This window comes from Equus asinus, chromosome 21 (genome assembly GCF_041296235.1).
Source record: "Equus asinus isolate D_3611 breed Donkey chromosome 21, EquAss-T2T_v2, whole genome shotgun sequence".
Taxonomy (NCBI): domain Eukaryota; kingdom Metazoa; phylum Chordata; class Mammalia; order Perissodactyla; family Equidae; genus Equus; species Equus asinus.
This window is the reverse complement of record NC_091810.1, coordinates 41,726,743-41,739,068: the sequence shown is the minus strand read 5'-3', so window position 1 is coordinate 41,739,068 and position 12,326 is coordinate 41,726,743. Positions and strand designations below refer to the sequence as shown.

Below are 12,326 nucleotides of genomic sequence, written 5' to 3'. Positions count from 1 at the left end.
GCAGGTGGGGTGAGTCCTTTTCGACATTCTTTTGGGTATATGTAACCATATACCTGGGCTTTTACAAACACACGCACGAGATTATATTCTGCAACTTAATAAAATAATTTTTAAACTAAATAAATCATTTTGTTTTCAGTAATATATCACCTTTGATTACCCTGTGTTACTCAATGCTCCTGAACAAAAATAATAATAATAAAGTGATTGGCTTGGACGTGTACTAGCTGAGTGATGTGCTTTCTTCGTAAGTGTGCTTTTAATTTAGCTAATAAAGAAACTGCTATTAGGTAAAGCCTAAGTGTATGAATGAGGACACTGACCTGAAATTTAAGTGTCTTAGCTGGCAGTGAATTACGCCATGGTAGAAAATTCACTCTAAGTATGCTCTGACATATTTGCATAATTATGTTGGAGAAATAGGCAATTTAGAATTGTCAGCCAACCTTTTCATCTTGTCCAATATCAAGTTCAAGGTCTTTATTGTTGTTTTAAGAATACAGACTAGGACAGGCTAAGTAAGGTTGGTCCACATGGGTGGTTTAGATGATATCCTTGTCTGAGCTCAAGATGCCCTTCTCTTTGGGCCTTCTCCTCGATCAGCACACGTGCCACTTGGACTCCCTAACGCAAGTGCGAGTGTAGAATGGCACTGCTCTTTGGAAGTGGTCTTCCTTGTTAAATTAAGGTGCCAATACGACACTCTGCTTTTTAAGTTTAAAAAAGAGTCTCATAAAGTTTTGAAGGATCTGGAAAGTGATAGTAGATTGAGCACCTGCACTTACCGTTTACTTTTCCTCCCTCCTGAAACCACTCTAAAATAATAAATTGATCACACACACACCCCCTCAAGGACAAATAGAATAGGAGAGGAGAAAACTACAACAAAACATTTGAAACTGAAAATCCAGTGGATGAGAGCTGTGGGGACTGGAATGGCCACCCCAAGATATGTCTCTTTGGCATGAGGACTATTTGAGGCTGGTTTCTTTGCAGACAGGAAAGCAACTAAAAAGTAGAACTAAATCTCTATCTGTAAAGGTGCCTCCCTCTCTGTACCAGGAAGAAGAAAGGAGATGACCTTCTCTCTAGAAACTCTTAATCAATGCCAAAGGCAAGGACTTAAATCTGCATTTTATTGTGCTTGTCTGGTAACCTCTTGTAACTGACTTCCCTCCCCCTCCCAACGTTGGCATTTCCTTAAGGATTAAGCATCTTTCCTTAGGCTAGGAACTGATTGCTGCGCTCACCTGTGACCTCCCAGCTCAAGACAATAGTCTTACCTCCTGCTACACCCTCCGAGATAGCAGACCACTATCTGCTGTGTCCATCAAGCGCTGTGCGGACAGGGCAATCTTGTGACTATTGTGGGAGGGACATTTCAATCATATGTGAAATATCCTGTTTGGGGGTATATAACCACTCTGTGCACCCCACTTCTTTGGTGCCCTTTCTTTCTTCGGGAAGAAAGGCCCCAGGCCATGGTTCCTCATAAATCTTTGTTTAATTTTCTCTTGCTATTCTGTCTCATGTGAATTTAATTCGTTCTCCGGCCAGACGAACCCACATTTAGGTAGAGGAAAAGTCTTCCTCCCTACAGAGCTAACTAATTAAGCAGATATGGGAAGGCAGAATTCTGAGATGGGGTGTGGATAACCCCAGTGGGTCCCAGTTTACACCAGAGAACCTCCAAAAGGTTTAGCAATTGACAGCACAAGGTGCTGCCTCCAGTGTAGGGCAAGGTCAAGCTAATGTCAGAAGTTGAAAGTTTGTTTAAGAAGCAGTCAGATCCCAAGATCTCCCCCATCTGAGCCATTTATGCCTGCTCTTCTCCCTCCAGCAGAAAACTGGAAGTTTATTCCCTGGAGAGGGTAAAGTCTTTGGACTGGGGAATGCAGGCACAGTTGAGAACATTTACATAATAAACGGGAGCTCTGCTCCCCCCACCACCTCCAACCCTTCTCCTCCTCCCCAAGCCGCCTTTTTCTTTTCAACTCTCAGAATACTGGCAGTCAGGCCTAGACCCTCCAGGCAGGAAACTGGAAGATTCTTTTTTGGGGATTGTGCCCATCCTAAGAGGAATGAGCTAAAGACCCTGAAGTCACAGTTTCTCCCAACGAAACAGCTGAGTGAGGTCATGTTCTACAACAAAACCCACAGCAGGTAAACCCAGCTACTCACCCAGAGCCTCTAGTCAGCTTTTGGTGCTTTGCTCTTAAATATGAGCAGACAACCCGGGATCAACAGATTCCTAAGGAACACTTTTACGATGAAAGATATGCCCAAAACAAACAGGAAAAAAGGAACTTTCAGGAAGCAGAATATATGCGGTACAAAGAACATTTCAGTCACTTTAGAAAAATTATCTTTTATGATCTCCAGAGAGAGAAATTGCATTACATCAGGATGCTATTAAGGAGAAAAAAAGAAAAGAGTACTTAGAAATAAAAAAGATAACAGTGGAAATGAAAACTCTTCATAAGGGCTGAAAGATACAGAAACTACGCCAGCAATTTTTTTCAGTAGAAAAAAAAAATGTTTAACAAAGGTGAAAAGCAGGAGAGAAAAGATAGGACTAGAGGACCAGTCCAGAAGGTCCAACACTGGAAAACAGGAGTTCCAGAAAAAGAAAGCAAAGGGCCTGGAAGGGAAGAAATCATGACCTAATACAAGAAAATAGCAAAGAATGTAAGGATATTAGTTTCTAGTTTGAAAGGGCTGAGTACTCAGCACAGAGGATCAAAGCAGACCCACATAATGGCCCATGGAATTCACAAACTCAGGTCAAAGAGAAGCTCCTAAAAGCTTCCAGGGAGGAAAAACCAGAATCAAGAATCTGCTGCGTGAAGCTTTAGTAGCAGCACTGGAAACTAGAAGACAATACAGTAGTTCTAGCAATAAATCAAGTGTGAAGGTGGAAGAAAGACAGTTTTATATATGAAAGCTTTCAGAAAATTTAGCTCCCTTGCCCCGTTTTGAGGAAGCTGACCAAGGGTATGCTCCACCAAAAAGAAGAGAGAAGAAGGAAGGTATGGATATAGAAATGGGGCTCAGCAGGAGAAAGGCAAATGTGTCTCCAGCATGATGGGAAGGGAGGGCCCAGGGTGCCCACTCTGCAGCAGGTATGGGGACCACCAGTCCTACTTGAAGCAGGTTGGTGCGTTCTGGAAGGTACTCCTCAAGAAGGTGAAGTTGACGCATCTGTGTATTGAGCGTATTGAGAGAAGGCTTAGATGGAGAGTTTGGAGTTGAATAAAAAATTTTAAAAAACAAACTATCAGTTGACAGGAAAAGAAAGCGTGACTGTGCCTCAGTTGTGAATATCATTTACCTAATGTAAACATGAATATTGCACCAAATAAAATGATGGCATAACTATATTGGAAGGATTAGGAACCGGATGTGTGCGGGGTGAGGTCAGGATGGTGAAAGAGAACTTAATCCTCGTTTTACTTAATGGGAAATTTGTAGATAATGCCTAAAAATGAAAAATCAAGACATAAGAGTATGAACATCCCCAGTGCCGACAGATCAGCTGAAAGAATTGATGTGGCTGTCTCTGGGGAGTGGGGAATGTCTGTGTCACCTGGTGGCAGGGGGGTGGTGGGGGAGTGTCATGGGACTGCTAATGATAATTTTAAAAGAAGTATTTGGCTCTTGAAATCATGTTCATGTATAAATTTGATAAAAATAAAAACATTTAAAAAAATTGTTTTAAAGTTGCCATGCTTAATAAAGCATTTTACAATTCTAAGATATACAGTTTTTTCACATTTTTATAATATCACTGAAATTAGGATGCATCTTAAAATCTATGGTGTCTTAGACTTAGTGAAGTATGATGGCTCAGGATTATGATATTGTATCTTATTTGGAGATGCCATAATACTTTTTTTTTTTTTTAATTGAAGATTGCAGGCTTGAGTCTACCTCTTCCTCCCAAAAAATTGATTGGTAACATGGATCGTGAATTCATAGCTGAGAGGCAGAAGGGTCTTCAGAACTATCTCAACGTCATCACCACAAACCACATCCTGTCTAATTGTGAGCTGGTTAAGAAGTTTTTAGATCCAAACAACTATTCTGCAAACTACACTGGTAAGCAAGGGGGTCAGGGAGCTGTGGTCACAGGCTGAAGAGGCACCGTTGGCTGGAGTTAACGTGTGTGGGAGAAACTGCTTACAAACGGGGACTTGTGTACGTTTGTTATAGGGCATTATTCACTTACTGATTCTTACCTGCTTGTAAGTTACTGCAGACGTAAAGGAGGAAAATAATTACTTCTAAAATGTGATGTCTGCACAGAAAAATATGGAAGAGAAGTTGTTGTGTTTATGCACTTATAGCCCTGTCTTTATTATCTTCCCTAACAGAACAGAGAGTAAATAATCCATGCTAATCTATACAGTAATCTCAATTTGATTTCTATTTGGCTCCATTGTTGTATTCACAGTATAAAATATGTCTGTTTTTTCTGGGAATTACTTTAAACACAACCGTGATTCCGAAGGGCCGTGTCTGTGTCTTCCTAGTTGTTCCCTGAGACCCACTCAGTGCAAGGCCTGAGGAGGGGGGAGTTGTCTTCCAGACTTCCCTGGATCAGGGCAGCAGCCAGGGGCTGATGTGGAAAGGGTACCAATTCCACATGAAGCTAGAGCATCAAAAACCTAAGCCTCGTGTCAGCAGAATGGGTGATCGAATGTTTAATACACTGGTGTGGCCTTGAAGAGACCAATAGAAACCATTGGAGGACTGAAACAATGACTGGAATTCATCTGATTTCTTAAAGCTAAACCATGCTTAGGCGCTATCTAAAGTGAAACTGTGGGTACTAATGATGAGCTGATTTCCTTGCTAAGAGAATAGATTGTTTACATGCTACTTTTTAGATCTTCAAAACACTGTTCTCGATCTAATTAGAGGGAGCACTTTTATTCCTGTTTCAGAGACAGGGAAATAGAGGCCTACTTGTCAGTCACCAAACTTTTCTTCACAATAGAATCACCTGAGGAGCTTTAGAAAATCCTGGTGCCCAGGCTGCACTCATGCCAGTTAAATCAGAATCTCTGTGGTTGGGGCTTGTAGTTTGTTAAGCTCCCCAAGAGATTCCAACATGCAGCCGAGTTTGAAAACCACAGCCCTTGGGCCTCCCTACTCTCCGTGTGCTGGGTGTGCTTGTCTGACCAGCAGCATTGGTATTCCTGGGAGCGTCTCAAAAATGCAGAATTCAGGCCTCATCCCAGTCCTACTAATCAGGATCTGATTTTAACCAGGTCCCTAGGCGATTTGCGTGCACATTAAAGTTGGAGAAGCCTTGCTCTAGAATGTAGCTGCCATCTTCTAAGGGAAGTGCCCTTAGGGCCTTTCCAGAATGCAAACACGTGAAGAAAAGTCTATTTCACATTCCCACTTACTACAAGTTACAAAATTGAACACTGAGTTGTTACAAGGCTTCCGTTCTTCCCCTCCTTGTTTTTGATTCACATAGGAGAGAAGGCAGCACAGGACTCGGGCTCCCTGGACAGCTTGTCTTCTTTCAGAGTGGCTTTCATGTCACGATGCTTCACCTCGATGGTTCCCACAGTTGTCAGACAGCGGGCCATCTAGACTGACTATTATCAAGTCAGCGCCAAGCCAGCCCTGTTCATTGGTTTGTCCACGTTATTTCCTGTGAGTGTCTGCTGATGTTCTCCTGAGGGCAAGCACCAAGGTGTAGTGCATACGTGAGGATGCCATTCGTCCCACAAACCGTGACTGTCTGCTTTGCCTGTGCCGTATGCTGGGAGCTGGGATGCAGGTGTGAGCAAGATGCTTGCACCAGAAGTACATTCAGTCACCTGGAGTGAGAGCTAGAAGGGATCTTGGAGCAGGTGTATCAGGACTCACCCCCTCATTTTATAGATGAGAGGCCCCCGGAGGGGAAAGGCCTTACCTGAGATTGCACATCTGTATGACTGTACAAGTGTACAGTGTCCAAGTGTTTTCCAGTTAAAATGCTGCTTGGCCCCTGGAAGGGTATCTGATGCCTATATTTCCTTCTGTACCTCTCTCACCTGCTGCTATCCCCTCTCCCCCAGGATGACAGACAGGCAGGAGTCCAAAGCAGATGTGGGCATGGGTATAAGAAGGCCACTAGAGACGCCCACCAAAACCCAAATGTTCAAGAAGCTGCCACTGTTCCGAGGGCACAGTCCTGTGGTGAAACAATAGGGGATGGATGCTGTTTTCAGAGAGATGGTGGTTTATTTTCCCCTTCCGATGAAATGTCAGAACTTGTCCTGCCTCTAGGCTGAGTCACCAGCAGCCTTAGGAAAGGGAAGCCCTGGCGGCCTCCGCTGCACCAGCTTGATTGCCATTCCCCGGAAAGTCAGGCGTACTTGTCCAGGCTTCCCAAAACCTGCAGTGTGGCCCATGGTTCCTGAGGGCACTCTGTACTCCTTCAACTTCTGGCACTTCCGCCTTTAATATGGATAATATTTGCACCTCTTATCATTTTGCAAATGGTCTGCAGTCACCTCCCAGCTTCCCTTCAGCAGGATTTGAGTTCTGTGTTCAAGTAAGGCTGACATCACCATGGCCACTTTTCCTCCCTGTTTTCTGACTGAGGTTGAAGGTGCCTTGTTGAAGGAGACCGTGTTGCCACCCCAATCCCTTGGGGATGGGTAACTAGGACCTCTCAGGACATCAGCAGCTGCTTCCTCTCCTCCCTGGGTCACCAGCCTGGGATTACTGGTCCTTTCTTTTCCTAGTGTTCTGCAGATGACCAAATCCACAGAAAAGGAATATAGGTCCTTGGTGCTCTGGGGGGAGTTGGGAGGTGTTCGTATGAATTAGAGAGTCTAATTGAGAGCCAGCTATTGTGCAGGGAAAACAGGTGTCTCCTGGTCAGGAGGGGTTTGTGTCGGCAGACACACACGCACACCCCCCACCTTATTCATCTTATTAACAGGGTGCTTCTATCATTTAAAAGTCTCATTGCACTGTAGCCATCTTCCCGCCTCAAACCTCAAACCCCCTCAGAGTAAGGGGCTTTTTAATGTCCACACACAAGTCACTTGGACCAGAAATCAGGAGGTCTGGATTCTGGTCCTGGCTTTATCATGAGCAGCATTTTCCCGTCTGTGGGCCTTGGGGTCTGGATCTATAAAATAGGACGTTAGGGAGAGGGGAAGGGACCAGGGAGTGCTGAAGCTCCCTTCTGGTCCTAGAACCCCAGGAATCCCATGAATAGGTTGGATAGTAGTGGGCTCTAGGATAAAAGGCTGGGTGGGGGGGGGGGAAGGTTTAGGGTGGGGAATTATATTCAGAACAAGAGCAGGATGCTCTGGAGAGGTTGGAGGCCATGTCCCCTGTGCAGGCCTCTGCAGTACCATCTGCTGTAGTAGACTGGGGATCTGGAGCCCAGTTGCAGGACTGGAGGAGTCAATGTTTGTTCCCTGTAGTCATCCCACATGGCTTGGATCTATGAGCTCAAAGGCTGCACACAGTGGGGGCAGCTGGTACGTTCTGAGCTGAGAAGTCTGAGCTCTGTGGGAAGCACAGCATGGACTTGAGGCATTGCTCTGCATTTCCTGTCTGGGGCTTGTTTATCAGCATTTACTGAGCACACAGCTTTTCCCCATATGTCAGTCAGCACTAAAGAAATGGAGGGCAGATGCCTTCCTTTTCATAGGCTTCATGTTCTAATGGGAGAGAGCATCCATTGAATATGTATTGAACCCTTAGTTCTTGCTTCATATTTATTGAGCACCTACTGTGTGCCAAGTGCTGTGAATACAGCAATGAGGAAGGAGTAGTCCCCCACCCCCACCTCCAGGCACTTCTACAGGGAGATTGACAGGTGAAGACTATGGCAGGGTAAACAAGGGGCGGCACCTTGAGGGTAGGGTAGGGGTGAGGATGATCCAGATCTGAAGATGGAGGAAGGCTTCCCAGAACAGGTGATACCTACACGGAGATCTGAGGAGTGAGTAGGTGTTAGCCAGGCCACGAGGCAGGGCCAGTGCTCCAGGAGAGAAAGAAGTATTTCCATATGGCTGTGGGCTTTACACAGGTTAAGATGTGCCCTTCCAGCTGGAGTTTACAGTCTAGTAGAAGGGAGTAGCCCTAATACAGGATGGGATAGGCCATGAGTGAATCCCACAGGAGAGGGACAGATGTGGCACTGGGAGTGTACAGAGGAGGGAGTCCTGGCTAGGGAAGCAGCAAATGTGGTCTGAGCCTCAGACAGATGGATAGGAATAGAAAACGCTGAGGGATGGGGGCTGGCCGGTCTTCAGGGGCAAAGGCAGGCAAATCTCAGAGTGAAGAGAGTGGGAGTGAGGTACCACATGTTGTGGGGGGTAAAGACAGAAAGGTAAGTTAGAGCTAGAGCTAGGTTGAACACTAGGTTTAGAGGCTTGGTCTTGCTTTGGTAAGGGAATTGGGTGCCAATAAAGGCTTCTAAGCAGAGGGGTAGATGTTTAGGATTGAAGCGTGTTGCCTGAATCTGGGGAGGGAGGGGACTCATATCGGGATCATGGTAGTCATGTGATTTACTTGACAATAAATCATAGTTCAGAGGAAAGAAAATGATCTTTCTACAATTCCCTGACCTCCTAAAGTCCTCCTAGTCCTCAATTTATCAGTAACAAATCTAGCATGTTCCATTTGTTCACAGCTATTTCCCCCATTCCTAAAACAATGTAGCATACAGTAAATATTGTTGAGTGATAATTTTGTGGGGGAATTATGAATCACTGTTTTGAACCAACTGTCCTTATAGGCTCTTAGAATGACGTTGTACCTCATTTAGAAAATTATTTTTCATGATCGTTCTCAAAGTTGTTATGATTTTCACTTAAATTAATATCTTTTTTAAGTTGTTTATGTTCAGGTTATTTTGGAAGTACTGAAAACATTTTATGTCAACATTAATTATGGAGGAGGTGCAGAGTTTCCAGTGTTGATTGTGAAAATGTATATGCTTCTGCTATACCCAATCTTTCCAAATGGTTTGTCACACTAGGGTCATTAGAAGAAATGTAAACAGAGTCAGATTTGTATTTGGTCATCTGATGTTTTCTTCTCTGTGGGTAGTATTGACACTTACATATTGAGTCAGTAACCCAACAGCTGGTAGATTGTTTCCCCCCCGAATCTCTTATCTCATAATGTACTGTAAAATATATCAGCATGATACTGTTTGCCAAGTGCTCGGCATGGTCATTCCAGACGAAGTCATTTTGACATATGGAGAGCATTTCTGCCGAATCCCTCATGCCTTCCCTGTCAGCCTGGAATGTACTTAATGCTAGGCAGAGGTGAAATTCCGCTATGAATTTGCAGGATTGCTGTTTGCTTTCAGGAATCTCGAGTGGCTTCGTTTACTCACTGCGTTGAAAGAAAATAGCAAATTAACAGACGCTGCTTTTTGCAGGAAATGTAAAAGCACAGTTATTCTAATTTCTTATTACAGTGAACTTTAAAGAACTTCCTCTTCTCATTGTCTTCCTAAAAGGGGAAATGTTCTCATGATAAATGAACACAAAAAGAAGAATGGATTTTTTCCAGTAAACAGGCATATGGTGACTTCCCACAATAGAACCGTGTTGTCGCTGTACATAGATGTTTTTCTAAAACACTGGCTTTTATTTCCCATATATATTTAAGGCTAATCACTTCTTTGTTGGTGAAAGCTATAATTTCATGAGGAATGACGATGGGATAAATATCACTTGGAACAACGTTAAATGCTGTTCCAAGTTGACCTTAGAACGCATTTTGAGTTTTGTGCTTGGGTTGTAGTCTGGTGCATATGTTGAATTCTTGGCTTAAGCCAGCTAGTTTACATATTTTAGATCTTCCAGTTAAAAAAAAATGTATATAATATATATATATATATAATCTACATCATTAGTAATTCTTTTCTTTAATGAACTTTTTATTTTGGAGTAATTTCAGATTTACAGAAAAATGGCAATGGTAGTACAGAGTTTCCATATACCCCTCACCCATCTTCCCCTAACGTTAACATCTTATATGAACATGGCACATTTATCAAAACTGAGAAATTAACATTGGTACATTACTGTTAACTATAGTTTTATTCAGATTTCACTAGTTTTTCCACTAATGACCTTTTTCTTTTCCAGGATCCAGTCTAGACTCCCACATGGCTTTCAGTCTGTGTTCATTTTTTTTTTTTTTTTTTTGGTAATTAAGTTTTTCAAACAGGTCATAGACTGTAAGAATTTCATTTGCAAGAATAATGTCTTAAGGGGCCGGCCCCGTGGCCGAGTGGTTAAGTTTGTGTGCTCTGCTGTGGCAGCCCAGGGTTTCACCGGTTTGGATCCTGGGCGCAGACATGGCACCATTCATCGGGCCATGTTGAGGCGGCATCCCACATGCCACAACTAGAAGGACCTGCAACTAAGATATACAACTATGTACTAGGGGGATTTGGGGAGATAAAGCAGAAAAAAAAAAAAGAAGAATGTCTTAAGCTTATAGCTTTCTGATATGTTTGACTAATGAGTTTCTAAAATGTCTTTACAGAGATTGCCTTACAACACGTTTCCATGTTCTTCAGATCAGAACCAAAGTGGGAAGTGGTAGAACCATTGAAAGACATAGGTGAGAAACTGCCTTTGCCCGTTCTTTTAAAAAAGATCACAGAACTGGATTCTTTGTCAGGCTTTCTTATATGCATCCCAAGAAAGCTCTTAGGCAGGTGCAATGCATAAGAAATGCAGGTGATTTCTTCTTTTTGCCTCCCTACTGCTTGAGGATACAGTCCTTAACTTTTAATACCTGATGAATCTTCGTTAAAGCTCCATCTGAGGATTTGGATGGTGGTAACTTATACTTGCAGAACCATCATTCATTCCTCATTTATCTTTTTCACTAAATCGAAACTGAAGTGCTGTTTTCCTATTTCCGTGAATAGGGTAATTTATTTGCTGTTTTTTTAGTGCAGCCTTTGCCCTGTCAATATTACCAAATATTGGTGCCTATATAGCTCTGGATAATATTGCCAAACTTAATTTTCATTATTTATTTAGTCAGTGAAACTTTCTCAGTTGGTATACAAATCATATAGCTATAAACACATTTCATCTTTTATGGCAGGTTGGAGGATAAGGAAGAAATATTTCTTGATGAAGATTAAAAACCAGCCAAAGGAACGGCTAGTGTTAAGCTGGGTAAGCTATGTTTTTTTTGCTTCAGTCTCATTTCAGGGACTTTAGATGGGTTTATGAAAGTAGATGTTGAGAAGAGAATCATGAAATTGTATTGTGCTCCTGATTGATGTTGTAAAGACCTCCTCAGTCGCACGTCAGAGGAGAGTCATTTTAAGTCACTTTGCTTATGCATTTGGTTATATCGATGTGATCATATTTGATCAACTAGTAAACATTAGGAAAGAAATAGGAACAGCTTAAAATAGTCCTGTGGAACTTCTTTAGGGCTGGCAGTGTCTTTTAAAGAAAATACTTGGGCATTACTTTGTTTTATCTCTCACTTTGGGAGTTTTAGTGACATGTTTGGTTAATGGATTAGATAAGATTACAGTTAAGTCCTGGTATTGATATGTTTATATACTACCTCTCCAGAAAGGCCTTGAGGCAGCAAGACTGAGTGTGGTTTTCATCTTTAGTTTACAGTCGTGTATTTGGACAAATAAAAAAAGGGAAAGACTTATAAGGAATTTTTTGTTGGAAAGCCAAGGCGGCACCCTGATATTTCCTCCCATGTTTGCAGGCTGACCTTGGCCCCGACAAGTATCTGTCAGATAAAGATTTTCAGTGTCTAATCAAACTTCTGCCTTCCTGTTCGGTGAGTACAAGTCCTTCTATTATTCTTGGTGCCGATGACAGATTCACAGTGTTTTCTTGTGGGTGACCATGGACAGAGGAGCTGGGATACTCTGTAAGCTCAAGAGAATGGAGGAGAATGGAGACCGAAAGTGCTAGGGCTGTACCCATAGGTCAGAGGCCACTTAGATGGCATTCATGACATCTACACAACCCATGAAACATGTGGTAATTTGAATGTGTCTTAAGCAAATATCAGAGTAGGAAAGCAGCCACTTCTCTGAGCCTCTTGTTTATATCAGTGAAACTGGAAAGATCTGTTTCTAGCCTGAGAAAACAGAACTAATGTGAATATAGATAAACTAGACGAGAGAAAGACAAAATAGCCCTTTTGCTGTCTGAGTTACTATTCTCATGGGCGAACTAACTAATTGGCCTTTAAGAGTGTCTGGCATTATTTATGCTAATACACAATTCTAACCCAAGGCCTTCAGTGGAAAGAATCACATGGGTATATTTCAAAATATATGC

The 12,326-nt window shown here is 42.7% G+C and overlaps 1 protein-coding gene across 12 annotated transcripts in view; it reads left to right on the top strand.

Moving 5' to 3' along the window:
* PXK (PX domain containing serine/threonine kinase like) overlaps positions 1-12,326 on the top strand; it is a 68,432-nt gene that overhangs the window by 29,005 nt on the left and 27,101 nt on the right. For all 12 annotated transcript variants that reach the window (XM_044753936.2, XM_044753935.2, XM_044753928.2 and 9 more), the window contains exons 4-7: positions 3,912-4,098; positions 10,537-10,614; positions 11,110-11,183; positions 11,743-11,817. In XM_044753936.2, the coding sequence (XP_044609871.1) occupies positions 3,912-4,098; positions 10,537-10,614; positions 11,110-11,183; positions 11,743-11,817 (414 nt within the window). The remainder of the gene's footprint in view (positions 1-3,911; positions 4,099-10,536; positions 10,615-11,109; positions 11,184-11,742; positions 11,818-12,326) is intronic.